Genomic DNA, 14,960 nt, shown 5'->3' with positions numbered 1-14,960 from the left:
AGCATCAATCTGGTGCACTTTGAGAGCAAAATTAAGAGATCTATGGATACATCTCTCATCAACACCCATATGAAACAGAACTGTAAACAGATTTTCTTTTTCTTATTTTTTTACAAATCACTCCCCTTTTAAACTGTATTCTTGTTTTACTGTCACATAGTATTTCATATCAATTTTTCATTTATTCTCTCTGGCTGTTCATCTCATAATGTTCACATAGAAACTAGCTGTCAATAGGAATATCATTCAGAAGAATTATAATTTCATGCACAAATCTGTCACAAAAAGAGGTTGCACATTTAAATTCAGGTGTTGTCATGGCAACGTCAGTGGCCAAACAGCCACATTTACTGCTGCAAATACGTTCAAAATGCTGTCGACACGTAGAGCAGTGGCAACTATGCCACCATTTCAGCTGACTTTTTCTCAGAAATACTGTCACATAACATCCATATATTTCAGTGCTAGGTTGATACTTAGCAAAGCTAACTATGAAACACTTTAACTGACAGGACTCAGGATCAACTGTGTACTGTAAGGTAGCTTCTAGCTTCATGTCGAACAGTAAGTCAACATTTTCCAGAGAGCTTTCTTTGAAATCACCCGGTAACGCTGAAAAACATTACATTTAGATTGTATGACAAAGTGTTTATTTAATATCTCTGACTAGCTTTTTATTTTTATTTTCTTATGTCCATCTTCAAAAACTCTGAGTCCGACTAACAGTTTAAACATTGTCACAGCTCACAGGATAGGTACCCGTCAGCCAATAAGACAGATGTTTATTTCCATTCAACTCTCTGGTTGTCTTGCCTCTGTTGCATTCACTGAACACGGGAAATTACAAACCTGCCGTCCTCTCTAGTGTCATGATGAGGTTCAGGTAAAGCACGGTTAACATATTATATTATTGAGGGAGAATTGTCCGGGGCTAGCTCCGAATGCCCAGGCCAGATGACGCCACTGATGAAAACATTTAAATATTAAGAGTAGCCTACATAGAAAATAGGGGGTAAGTAAAAGGTCAATGATAGAAATATAGAATAGAAAATATCAAGAAGATACTGTAGTGATCTCTACAATAAAACAGCTAGTGGAGGACGTCCAAAGATATTAAAGAGGATGTGCAAAACAGACAAACTAATAAGGCTTTATTTAAACATTAAAGAATACTTTATGTTAAGGTCTTCTTTTGAATAAGAAAAAAACGTTGGGGGTATCTAGAGATAAATATTAAGCTTGACAAAGTACTTAACGTCTAATATATTGCATAGTTTATTTTGGCACTTGACAATCACCTTCCCTGAATTTTACTCAGGTGTAACTAAAGTCTGCTTTAAGGGTTGTATATTTCACATCATTAATCAGAATCTGTAAAGTAACTAAAATAAATGTAGTGGAGTACCAGGTTAACCTCTGAATTGTAGTGGAGTAGAATTACAAAGTAACAATAAATTGAATGTTGTACATGCTGCTGTAACAAAAACATTTCCCAACTTGGGATCAATAAAGTATATCTTATCTTATCTTATCTTATCTTAAGATGATCGATGGCTACTGCCATATTTGCTAAATTTGCCTCTGAACCTTGACAAGTGCATGTTTCAGGCTTATCAATTAACAACAGGAGGGGTCACAGACATAAGACCAGCTATTAAATAAAGCTCTTCTGACCTTAGCTGTCATGTGGGTATATTAATGCTGCCCATTATGGACACAAGCAATTTTCACCCATGTATTAATTATATGTTTTAAATGTGAGTGTTTCCTATCCCCTAAACCTCCAGGGGTGTACACAGTTTAATACTGGCAACTTCTAATTATGGGACATACGAAAACGTCTTTTAAAACTACAATTCCCAGTAGAGACGTGCCATAGAAACATGTTGCGAAACACAATTAGCCAGCATGTGTAGTTCTGGGGGGTGGGGGTGGGGTTGGACCCGTTCAAATCCAGTTTTGGATAGTCTGCCGTGGTCTCATTCCATTTCAAAGAGCTATTTGAAGCTCTGCGTAACCTTGGCGCACTGCCACTCCAACATCCAATCACAGAGCTTGAGGACTAATCACGGGGTTTGTCAAGCAAAGCGGATGTTTTAGTCCCAAACGATAGCTGAGGGTTATGGGTAATGTAGTGTCTTCGGCCATCCTAAACTCCCCAAAAACTATTTGTTTCTCCGTATCGAAGGTTAAAAACACATAAGCATTGTACACAATTTAAATGTTGTGTAATTAACAAGGATAAACTGATGTTTTTTAGTGGAAGAGTACGGCAGATATCACTGTGAAATCATTTGACAGTGAAGGGAATACTCCCGGTTTTATTATGAAAACTTCGAGACCAGAAATACTGTTTTCACCCCGTGAGGGTTGGCGCCAACTTTACATGGACGCTGCCGTTATTAGAAATAATTGGGGAAAGACGTAGTATATACACATTCTCTTGGCGAAACCTCAAATCATCTTCGTAATACCTATCAAACTATAGATCCTACACATTCATTCATTTCAAACCTTTATTTAGACAGATAGGTCCCTTGAGATCATGGATCTCTTTTACAAGGGAGACCTGCATCAATTTAGTTCCACATGAAACATAAAAACAACATAAAAACAAACAATCAAGGACATCATATTTACATATTCACCAACACTTACAAACACCCGTAGTGTCAGAAAGCATCTCGTGCAGACGTGCCTTAAAAACATTCAGAGAAATAAAATTGCTCAATTTCAATTTGGACTGTAGGCTGTTCCAAGCAAGTGGAGCTGCGCACATAAAAGCCGTCTTACCTAAGACAGTCCTCACTCTTGGCACATCTAACAAGACCACATCCTGCGATCTCAGACAATAGCTGCCCGCAACTTTCTGCTTTACCAGAGAACAGATGTAATACGGGAGTTTGCCCAACATAGCTTTATAAATAAAAGTGTACCAGTGACTGAGCCTCCGTACAGAGAGTGATGGTAAACCTGCCTTGGTATACAGTGTACAGTGATGTGTAAGCGCTTTACAATTTGTGACACTCACTCTCAGAGCACTGTGATACGCAGCATCCAATTTGCTCAGGTAATTGGCAGGTGCATTCATATAGACCAGATCCCCATAGTCCAGCACAGGTAAAAAGGTCACAGTGACTAGCCTTTTCCTGGCCTCAAGCGAGAAACAGGACTTGTTTCTGAAAAAGAAACCTAGCCTAACCCTCAGTTTTTTAAGCAGGTTATTGACATGAAGTTTAAAAGAGAGACAATCATCAAGCCAGATACCAAGGTGTTTGTAACAGGCAACAACTTCAAGTTTTGTTCCTTGCGTAGTTACAATATCTAACATCCACTGGACCTGGATTCTAAAAGTACAATATACACTTCTCGCTAGAACGCTAATAAAAAAGCATTTTAATAGCCAAACTATTCTACAATTTAGGATTTTCCAGAGAGGGTTATTTGTGATATACGACCCTCCGGAGCGTTTGCAATTGCCGCAAATTGTTGTTTCTTACACGACCACTAGAGGTGCTAAACTTTAAGACGTGACTATAGGTCGTAATAAGCTGCTGAACAATCATTATTTGGTCATTTTTTGGAGGAGGACAGGCTGGATTATCTGTAAAAGTTCCCTGGTGTGTGCCATCAAAATAAATCAAAACAAAAGTTAAATATTTAAACAGACACATCTGGATTGACTTTATTTGGCACAGGACAAAGATATAAAGAAATAATTCAATTCAAGAGCATTGCTCTTTCCGTCTGACAGTAGAAGTATATGAGAGAAAACAAGAGGAAGTGTGATAAGTCGTGTACATATGAATACATGTATACATATCTGCATACTGCTCTGTATATTCAGTGCTGCCTGCAGATATAAACAACACTGAAGCAAAGCCACATTTGGACATTTCCAACCACATAAGTTAGAATGGAGATGGCAGTATGGTGATTGAAAATAGGCCTACTGTAAGTACAACAGCTCTTAACCTATTCAGAATAAATACATAATTATTGTGAAGACTGAATGTCAGCCAGACGGCCCTGACAATTCCAGACTACCCTTTGAACTAAACAGTCCAGTCCACGTGCTGCAGGTGTAGGTCTCTTTCCTTCATGGATTTCCTCTTCTTTATCTTTCCCATCAACTTTTGGAATGAGCTGACCAAAAATAACCCCTCATGACAAAAAATTAATTTAATTATCACATTGCGCCCATTTCCACACTAATGGCTTAACACCCCCATAGCACCCACACATCAAGGTTGACAGCAGCTCAGTTCAGGCCTCATTGTGACTTTGAACCAAATTATGACAATTGCCTGTGATTACACAACACTGGGACAAGTAATATTCGGATGAAAGGATCATGCACAGGTTGTCACTTGTGATTGAAGCCAACGATCCAGGCTGGAGTTCCCGGTAGAAAAAAAAGCTACAGTAGAAGGTGGTAATGCATTAGCAGGCCCCTCTCTTCTGAGTGTAGATCACTGTCAAGTTGTGAATTGGTTGCAACGTGGTCATGGAGAAACAACAAAGAATAGAACTAGTGCTGGTAGGTTGCTGATGAGACAGGACTTCACAATATGTTTTTTATTGTTTTTTAAGGGGCCTAAAAGATTGTAATCATCTCAATAAGTACTGGGCCAGAGAGTGTGTTTGCAACTGTAAATATGTCTCGAAATATATTTTTGCACCACTGTTCAGGCTTATTATCTGACCGTCAAATACCAGTTTCTGCACAGTGGGAAATTATCATTATCTGATGCAGAAACACCTGTAAACAACAACTGCCCTCCTGTAGCTTGTGGTAAAGGAATATAAGTCAACAGCAGTCTTCTTCACATGTTAGCCTTTATTTGACATGTTATAAAATCCTTGCACTTCTAAAGTCATGCGTACTTAGATTATACAAAGTTGACCATGAATATAAAAAAAACAACATAAAAATGCATCAGTATTTTCCTAACCACACTCTGTGATGAAAGCTGTAAACTCCACAGCCACTGTGGTCACAGCTTTCACATCTGTCTTGGCTTGTATTCCTGGAGTTCATCATTTTCTTCCGTGCCTAATTTTCCAAGGACTCCGTTCCACTGGTTTCCTGATATGTGGTTGAAAGGATGGCGGAGAGAGGCCAGAGGTAGTAAGTGATGATGAAATGGGGAAAATCAATTGTGGTGATGATTATAGCAACATAAAACACTTCAACGATAGAGTTCTGCTTCTGCAAGATTGACTTATCCCAATAAAGACACTACACAGGCATACATTATGTTGCATATTTGTAATCTCTGTCCTCCCAGGTTTAATGTTGACCCTTTTTTGTCCCACACACACACACACACACACACACACACACGCGCGCGCGCGTATGCACGCTCACTCTGGGCAAGCCACAGCCTCTGTGTCAGCCCGTTTCTGTCAGCCAAGGACCTCACACTCTACTCACAGTAAAAAAAAAAAGGGTTAGTCAATTAAACATATTTAAGGGAAACTACTATTTCTGCCAAGAGCAGTTACAGTCCAAACACGCTGTGCCAGTTGACTGTCAACACAGATGTGGTCTGTGTTTGGAGAGACTGAGAGAGACAAAGAAAGAGGCAGAGAGCAAGAGAAAGTGTCTGAATCGGATGTTGTTGATGGAAGTTTATTCAAAATGGAATATGAAAATATCTCTGTCTCTTTGGGACAGAGACAGAGAAAGAGTGTGAAGGTCAACTGAAAAAATATTTTGCCGAACCTTTTATTCTTGGCTTTCACATAACCTTCCCCCTAAAATGTAAAGCATAAGGCTCTGGTACTTAAAGTGGGGCCCTACATAACAGCAGTTTCATAGTGTAAAAAGTATTTATAATGTTCAATAATTAAAGTTTTTTTTTACATATTATAGATTATATTCAGACAATACTATAAAGACTATTTTTTGTTTGATTTACAACCCATGAAAATGAAAGTAAGGCATACCTGAACCTTTAACTCATAAGCATATGCTTTGTTTACAAGAGAGATGCAACCGCCTTTCCTCACACCAACTCTTTAGTTTGAAACTCCTGGTCCTATTTAGATTTAGCTGAGATAGCATCTGACCCTGAAAAGCAAACCAGATGTTAAGCATGAAGAAACACTTCCATTAATTGAACCTCGCCGTGGTTTAGGGCGGTCAGGTTTGCAGTGACCCTAGAGTCAATTCTTGACTAATTGCTGATAGACATATTGGTATTTTATTGTTTGTTTGAAATATATGACTGCAGCTCTATAGGCTATTTTTTGAATAGTGGATTATTGTTGGACAACAGCCCTATACTCTACAAGTGACTTGTAAATATTTTATGACACAAGTGTAGCTACTCGAATAAAGGCTGAGGGAAAAGGTTTACAAATGAGAGTCAAGAATTATACATTTTTGCAAAATAGAGCATGTTTTATTTTTCCCAAGGGTGCTGTAAAGCTAATAGCACTTTCTGTTTTGCCTCTAGTCAGGTTTGATCAGAACAAAGGATGCAGACTACTTCCTGAGACCCGTTTCCCGCAGCCTCGTCCAGAGAGAGAACTTTACTGCACCCTCCAGTCACCAGCCACACATCCTCTACAAGAGTGATCGAACAGAGCACAGAGGTCATGACCCTCGGGTGCTACAGAAGAGATCCCCAGACTCAACTTATCACAAATCACACTTTGTCACCAAGAGATCCACAAACTCACAGACAGACCCCACCTACAACCCGGTCCATGATGATCAGCAAAGTGACATCAGTGACGGAGACCAAATGGAGCATCATCACAGTGACTACAGACATGGGGAGAAGAACAGGCAACACTTCTGCGGGAGACGGAAGAAATGTATGTAAGGGCAATTTCTTCTAATCCACATGTTGCAACTGCCTTTCATGCATATATAAAGTAAACTTGCTGACAGAGTTTAAGTAATGCACATTTCTTAAGCTTTTTATTTACATAATGAAATTAGTGTGTGCAATTATTGAGAGAAGTAAAACACAAACCTTGCTTAAACACAAAAAAATGTGATGTAGTCACATTTGCCCTTTCCAATCCCTCCAATGGAAGTGGTTAACATTTGACACTTAAAGAATGTTCCCACATGGACATACATCTCACATTGCATTAAGGCATTGTCAAAATATTGTTCAATTTCAAGATGTAACCAAATTAGTGGTTTGAACTTAAGCCACATTTTGAAGAAATTATCACATACTGTGGTAATGAGAAAAAACTGTCAAAAAGATTGACATTTGATAATAATTGTATTTGTTGACATTTGTGTTTAAATATGCTATTGGTCATACTTCTGACTTTGTGGTTAGTTGGTGTGAGGGAATAATGTTATGAACCGAGATACAGGACACAGGACGCAGGACCCAAAAGCAGGATTCGGAGACAGATGTCCAAAAATAGAATGTTCTTTAATCACAAACTAAATCGTACTTTCACAAAAAATAGAAAGTAGATAAAAAGCCAAAACAAAGTTGTCCAGCAACCCAAAAACTCACTTGACAAAAGGTCTAAATCACAAGGTACGTATCAGGAGTCAAAAGGAGGCCTGGGTGCTCACGGCATGAAACATAACGAACTGACAAAGGAACAAAGAAACACCAGGGCTATATATATAGTGAGGGGGATGGGCACAGGTGAAAACAATCAGGGCAGGGCCAAGCAATCTCACGTGTGGGAAACACACAAAGGCAGGAACTGTGGGATCTGAAATGACAGGAAAAATTACCTTCAAAATAAAAACATAACTAAACCTAACATATCTGTCGAGTCACAACATTACCCCCCCCTCTAGGGACGTCTCCTGACGGCCCAGGCAGATTAGGATGTTGCCTGTCGAAATTCCTGATCAACTCCTGATCCACAACGTAGCGAGACGGGATCCACATCCTATTCTCTGCTCCATAGCCTTTCCAGTCAACGAGGAACTGCCTGCCACGTCCCCTTCTCCGGACTGCCAGCAGTTTCTTGACTGTATAAACAAGGCCACCATCAACCATTCTGGGGGGTGGCGGAGGTTTAGTTGCGGGCACCAAACTGCTTTCCTTGACAGGCTTGATCTTCCCAACGTGGAATGGAGGGTGGACCCGCAGGGATCTGGGGAGTCGCAGGCGCACAGACACAGGGTTCACAATCTTCGTTATTGGAAAGGGACCAACAAACCTGGGGGCTAATTTTCTTGAAGCGACATGGAGGGGTAGATCTTTCGTGGACAACCACACCTTCTGCCCAGGCTGGTACACTGGAGCTGGCCGGCGGTGTCGGTCAGCCCCCCTTTTCATTGAAGAAGAACTCCTTAGAAGGGTTCGACGGGCAGCCGCCCAGATGCGATGGCAACGTCTGACCAGGGCATGTGCAGACGGGACCAAGACCTCCTTTTCAGTCTCAGCAAACACGGGTGGTTGGTAGCCAAAGATGCACTGGAAGGGAGTCATACCAGTGGCAGAGGTGGGCAGAGAATTGTGGGCGTATTCCACCCAGGTTAGATGCTTGCTCCACGATGAGGGATTCTGAGCCACCAAGCACCTCAGACATGTCTCCAACACTTGATTTAATCTCTCCGTTTGTCCGTTGGACTGGGGGTGATACCCAGAGGAGAAGCTAGCGGTGGCTCCAATGAGACTGCAGAACTCCTTCCAGAACTTGGAAACAAACTGTGGGCCCCGGTCTGACACAATATCCCTGGGTAATCCATGTATCCGGAACACATTGACCATCATAATTTCCGCCGTTTCCTTGGCCGAGAGTAGCTTGGTCAATGGAATAAAATGTGTCATTTTCGAAAAACGATCTACCACTGTTAGTACAGTGGTATTGCCTTGAGACACCGGGAGTCCAGTAACAAAGTCCATGGATATGTCAGACCAGGGCCGTTGGGGAATGGGCAACGGCTGCAGCAACCCAGCCCGAGGCATGGAAGAGGTCTTGCTACGAGCACAAACAGGACAGGCATTCACATATTCACCAACATCTTTAGCCATGGACGGCCACCAGAAACGCTGCTTAAGTGCGAACATGGTTCCTCTAATCCCAGGATGACAAGTGAGCAAGGACGTGTGAGCCCAGTGAATGATCTTGGAGCGTAAGGGCACTGTAACAAACAGCCTATTAGGCGGACACTCACTAGGTGCTGGGCACTCAACATTTGCTTGCTGCACCTCTTCTTCTATCTGCCAAGTTCTCATTCATAACACTCCGTTCGATGTCTCACTATGGGATGCGCCTCATCGCGGAGCAAACAGAAGCATCAATCTCATTACGCCAATCCTGATTGGCCGGTGATTCTTGACGTCAACGTCAGGGGAAATCACCCCCTATAAGTAGCCTGCGCCACGACGCATGCGTCATTAAAACACCTCTTCTCGCTTCAGAGCACATCTCGAACGGTAGCCGGGCTAGCTTAACAGTCCACAGACTGAACCCAAGCTAATTTTCGGTCGACGGGCGTTAGCCGGCTACCCTATTCTCTTTCAGAAGAAGTACCATAGTCAACCTCGCCGATTTCTTCCTCTGGAAGTAAGGTAAGATTTTGACTTGCAAGTTAGCAACACACCAGTTGCTAGCTTGTGCTTTTTTTTCCCTCACTGCCGACACCACGGTAGCGAGGACGTTTCTTATTCTTTTTTCTTCCCCGGAGGATAAAAGGATTTAAAAAAGAATATTGCCACACCAGGTAATATTCTTTGAGAGGAAAAGACCCACACTACCTTTTTCTCCGGATAAAGGACAGTTTGGGACACTTTTTTCGACATACCTGTTAAGAGCGGGTCCTCTCCATGGACGCCTCTCTCCCTCACACCAGAGGAGTCAGGGACTCGAAGGCTCGGTTCTGCGACTGCGGGTTGAAGATAGCAGGCACAGACTCACACCAGGTCTGCTCGTCCTGCCTCGGGCTGGAACACGCCCAGGAGGCTATCGACGACCCCGGCTCGTGCGGGCATTGTGCCCGCCTCACCATGAAGAGCCTTCGCTGACGGTTAGCACGACAAGCTAGCCTGTCGGGACAGGATCCCCTCATGTCCACTGGTTGGCCGGCTGGCAACCAAGACACGGGGGCGTCCGCCGCAGAGACTGAGCCCCTCGCCTTCACGGCCTGGGGCCCATGAACCGCGGCAGCCGCGGAACCGGTTTCCCGCGCCATATCAGGCCGGGCCCCGGTGGCGGCAAAGGACGCGGGAACGGGACCCCACGCTATACCAAGCTGGGGCTCCCGGCTGGACCTCACCATGGTTTCACCCGCGGAGGATGTCCTGGAATTAAATTACATGGAGGACGAAGAGGATGCCTCTGAGTTCCTCCTGTCTGATTCGGACGAGCAGGAAGACGACGTCTTCATGTCACCAGCTCAGGCTGCAAAGCCTGGAGCGATGGCTGCTCTCTCGGGCGATAGCACACCAGCTTCGCCCTGTCTCAGCATGGACCTACAAGCCGTGTGTCAACGTGCTGCGGCCAGACTAGACATCCCATGGCCCGAAGTGGCCAAGGAGACCTCCAGGTCCCGTTATGAAGGAAAACTGTTTTTCCAAACAACGAGGACGAAGAGGCAACTCCTCCCGGTCTTTCGGAGATGTTGGATGAGGTGTCGGTCTCGTGGAGAGACCGGCCCTTTAGCAACAAGGCCCCAATCCAGGGTGCCTCCTCCCTTGACTGTGACGGTATGGAGAGGCTCGGCCTGCTCCACATACCGCCTATGGAACCGCTGGTGGCAGCCCACCTCCTACAGAGGATGGGCCCGTCACCGAGCAGGAACCCCACACTGCCAGCAAAAATAGACCGATTCCAGTCGACCATGACGGAACGGGCCTACAAGGCTACAGCATTGTCCGCCAGAGCTCTGAACGTTTCCTCGATGCTAACCGCGTACCAAGCGGAGCTCTGTGAGGATCTGTCGAGCGATTCTGGACCGGCCACTCTGGACGAGATAGCAGCGGTCACAGACATTTGTCTCCGTGTCCAACGCTGCGCCGTCCAGGCCACGGGCAAAGTGATGGGGATCATGGTGGTGCAGGAAAGAGCTAGATGGCTCAACCTCACCAACCTCCCAGACCGGGAAAAAGAAGATGTGCTGGATATGCCCATCGTTCCCGAGGGAATTTTCGGCTCCGCTCTCGCTTCCATGCAGAGGAGGTGCGAGTCGAAAAAGAAGGAAGACGAGGCCCTCCACCTCTGTCTCCCTCGAAGGGTCCAGCCGCTGCCTCCGCAACAGTGACCCTTCGCCCAAGCTGCTCCGAACCCTGCTGGATCTAGAGTACCAGATCAGCAGAGGTCGCAGTCCGCCCCGAGTCCCCAGCCCAGGCAGGAGACGAGGGCGAGTTGGTCTAGAAAATCTCCGGTCCCGGCCGCAGCCCAGGCGCAGCCAACCCAGAATTTCGGCCAGCAATCAAGGAGGAAGAAGCGAGCGGCATGACAGCCCCTCCTTCTCCCCTCTGTGACAGAGCTGGAAGTTCCTTCTCCGGCTCGAATTGTGTTCCCGCTGCCTCGAGAGATGCCTCAACGCCATCCTCAAGTCCGCACAAAACACATGTCACATCATTATTGTTTAAATAAACCATTTCAAAAGAAATGAAAAGAAAGACAATAAACAGTCCGTTAACCATAAATCCCCTTCTGAGAGCAGCTACGGCCCGGATAATAAACGGGTATGTGAAGGCACCACCGCCATGCGCATGCGCAGTGCCGGTTGGGGCTTTAAGGGCACTACCGCCACGTGCACATGCAGTGCCGGCTAGAGCTGTAAAGAGCGGCCCGTCAATCCTTTCCCTTTCAAGAGCAGCTACGGCATCTCTCAAAGGACGGATTATTGACGGGTCCGTGAAGCCACCGCCACGTGCGGGCGCAGTAACGGTGGGGACGGTTGAAATGGGGTACCACCGTGTTCAGACACTAGAGGGCCCCATGACACAACAAACAGAGTCTCAGAGGGCAAGAGAGGTGACATCTCCGCTGGCTCTAAGGAGCACACAGTGGAAGATGCTCGCAACATCTGCTTGGGTTTTCAAGACAGTAACACGGGGTTACAGGCTCCAATTCGCTGTCACCCCCCCTCGTTTCTCGGGCATTTTGTATTCACAAGCCCGAGGAGAGTCAGCCCATATTCTAGAGAGAGAGATCCTCTCACTTCTAGAAAAGAGAGCTATATCTGTTGTACCTGCCGAGCAGAGTCAGAGTGGTTTTTATTCCAAGTACTTCCTCGTCCCCAAACGAGGAGAGAACGGAATCCGGCCAATACTGGATTTGAGGGTTCTGAACAGAAGAGATATAAATTCAGAATGCTCACTCACACATCTCTGCTGCGTCTCGTGCGACAAGATGATTGGTTTACATCAGTCGACATGTCCTCGTGAGGACAGACAATACGACAACAATATCGTATATAAACCGCCAGGGGGGTTTGCGTTCTCTCCAGTTACACATGCTGGCACGCAAACTGATCCTATGGAGCAGCGGGCGTCTCCTCTCCCTGAGAGCGACGCACGTACCGGGTGTGTCAGGAAGATACGTCCCCAGCTGACCCAGAAAGCGACGCAGGTTCTGGTCCAGGCTCTCGTCACCTCACGCCTAGACTACTGCAACTCCCTCCTGGCTGGTCTACCTGCATGTGCCATCCGACCTCTGCAGCTCATCCAGAATGCAGCGGCTCGTCTGGTCTTCAACCTTCCAAAATTCTCCCACACCACGCCGCTCCTCCGCTCCCTTCACTGGCTTCCGGTAACTGCTAGAATCCACTTCAAGACACTGGTACTTGCGTACCATGCTGCGAATGGATCTGGCCCTTCCTACATCCAGGACATGGTTAAACCGTATACCCCAGCACGTGCACTTCGCTCTGCATCAGCCAAACGACTCGCTGCACCCTCGCTGCGAGGGGGACCCAAGTTCCCATCAGCAAAAACACGTGGATTTGCTATCCTCGCTCCAAAATGGTGGAATGAGCTCCCCATTGAAACCAGGACCGCAGAAAGCTTACACACCTTCCGGCGCAGACTGAAAACTCATCTCTTTCGACTCCACTTCGAGCGATAGAATGACTAACAAAGAACTGCTAACAGAGCACTTATATACTAATAAAGGACTGGCTTATCTAAAGCCAGTTGAGTAGCACTTGAAACGATTGGCTCTTTGAAACCTGATGTTCTTATATGATTCTGTTTTCTTCAAGGTTGTGTCTCCTGGTCGAATGTACTTATTGTAAGTCGCTTTGGATAAAAGCGTCAGCTAAATGCAATGTAATGTAATGTGTGTCGAACCTCGGGGCAGATCTGCTGTCCAGAGGTACACCACTTTATGCAGACTGGACTTTACATCCAAGGATTGTGAGCCAGCTGTGGGTGCGTTATGGCAGAGCCACGGTGGATTTGTTCGCATCAAGAGAAAATGCTCAGTGTCAGCTGTTCTTTTTGATGCGCGACCTAAACGCACCGTTAGGCGTGGACGCACTCGCACACGTTTGGCCTTCGGGCCTTCTGTACGCGTTCCCACCCTTGGCTTTGATTCCCCAGACTCTGGCAAGAGTGAGGGAACAACGCCACACACTTATTCTGATAGCTCCGCACTGGCCAGCTATGTACTGGCTGGCGGAGATTTATCAGCTGCTGTGCGGGCAGCCATGGCAGCTCCCACTACACAGGGGCATACTGTGCCAGGTGGGGGGTGAGATTTTTCACCCACACCCAGAGCGCTTGGCCTTATGGGCCTGGCCCGTGGGTGGTACAACCTGAATATAGTGAGACTCCCTCATAGGGTGTTAACACTATTCAGAGTGCGAGAGATTCCGACACCAGGTCTCTCTAACATAGTGCGGTTACTGACCCTGACTTCCGCCAGGCGAGCCAGTAATGTTTTCAGACACTGTCTGTACATGTACCCAATGGATATTGTGACATTTCCTCAGCCGCTGGGTCCCTACGGGGAACAGCAGCGGGATTTGCTGTGTCCAGTTTGTGCTTACGCACCTGTATGGACAGATCAGGGGTGTTTGTCATAATGACCAACTCCTGGTGTCCTGGGCTAACCCTTAAAGGGGGGCAAGCCGGTTACTAAGCAACAGTTCTCCCACTGTCGTGTGGAGGCTATTGCTTTGAGACCCTTGTGAGTCAGAGTTTGCAGGCACCTTCGGGTCCGCGAGCTCTTTCAAATCAGGGTCTGGCTGCATCCTGGGCTCTGTCCAGGATGTCTCCCATCCAAGACATCTGTGCAGCGGCAAGCGGGTCTTCGCCGCTCACTGTTGTCTGCTTTTACAGGCTGGACGTCTCCGCTCCAAGCGTGGCCCGAGCAGTGCTGGGCACCTTGTTGAGTCGGGACTCCACCTGTTAAATTCTGGTTGATCGGTGATCTTCGAGATAAGCTCGTCTGGCAATACGGGAGCTACAATATCCCATAGTGAGACATCGAACGGAGTGTTATGAATGAGAACTATAGGTTACTTACGTAACCCCAGTCTCAGAGTAACATGAAGTGAGATGTCTCACCAGACGGCCCTCCTTGCTACGGTGAAGCGAGAAGAGGTGCTTATTTTGAATGACGCATGCGTCGTGGCGCAGGCTACTTATAGGGGGTGATTTCCCCTGACGTTGACGTCAAGAATCACCGGCCAATCAGGATTGGCGTAATGAGATTGATGCTTCTGTTTGCTCCGCGATGAGGCGCATCCCATAGTGAGACATCTCACTTCATGTTACTCTGAGAACTGGGGTTACGTAAGTAACCTATAGTTACCGCTCCTACCACACGGTTCAGTGGTAGGATGGGTTCTGGTTCCTTGGCAGCAGGCTCAGGGTCAAACAGACGGGACAAGGCATCTGGCTTGGTGTTCTGGGAGCCAGGTCTAAATGACAAGATAAAATCAAAACGACTGAAAAGTGTCCATCTAGCCTGGCGTGAATTCAGTCTCTTAGCCTTTTTCATGTATTCGAGGTTCTTATGGTCTGTCCATACCAGGAACGGCTGAGCAGCCCCCTCTAGCC

The 14,960-nt window shown here is 46.0% G+C and overlaps 1 protein-coding gene across 1 annotated transcript in view; it reads left to right on the top strand.

The window, feature by feature from the left end:
• Positions 1-14,960, top strand: part of LOC117460384 (A disintegrin and metalloproteinase with thrombospondin motifs 16) — an 83,029-nt gene that overhangs the window by 19,422 nt on the left and 48,647 nt on the right. The window contains exon 4 of the mRNA XM_034101764.1: positions 6,465-6,828. Coding sequence (XP_033957655.1) covers positions 6,465-6,828 — 364 coding nt within the window. The remainder of the gene's footprint in view (positions 1-6,464; positions 6,829-14,960) is intronic.

This window comes from Pseudochaenichthys georgianus, chromosome 16, assembly GCF_902827115.2.
Source record: "Pseudochaenichthys georgianus chromosome 16, fPseGeo1.2, whole genome shotgun sequence".
NCBI lineage: Eukaryota > Metazoa > Chordata > Actinopteri > Perciformes > Channichthyidae > Pseudochaenichthys > Pseudochaenichthys georgianus.
This window is presented reverse-complemented; position numbering and strand designations above follow the sequence as displayed.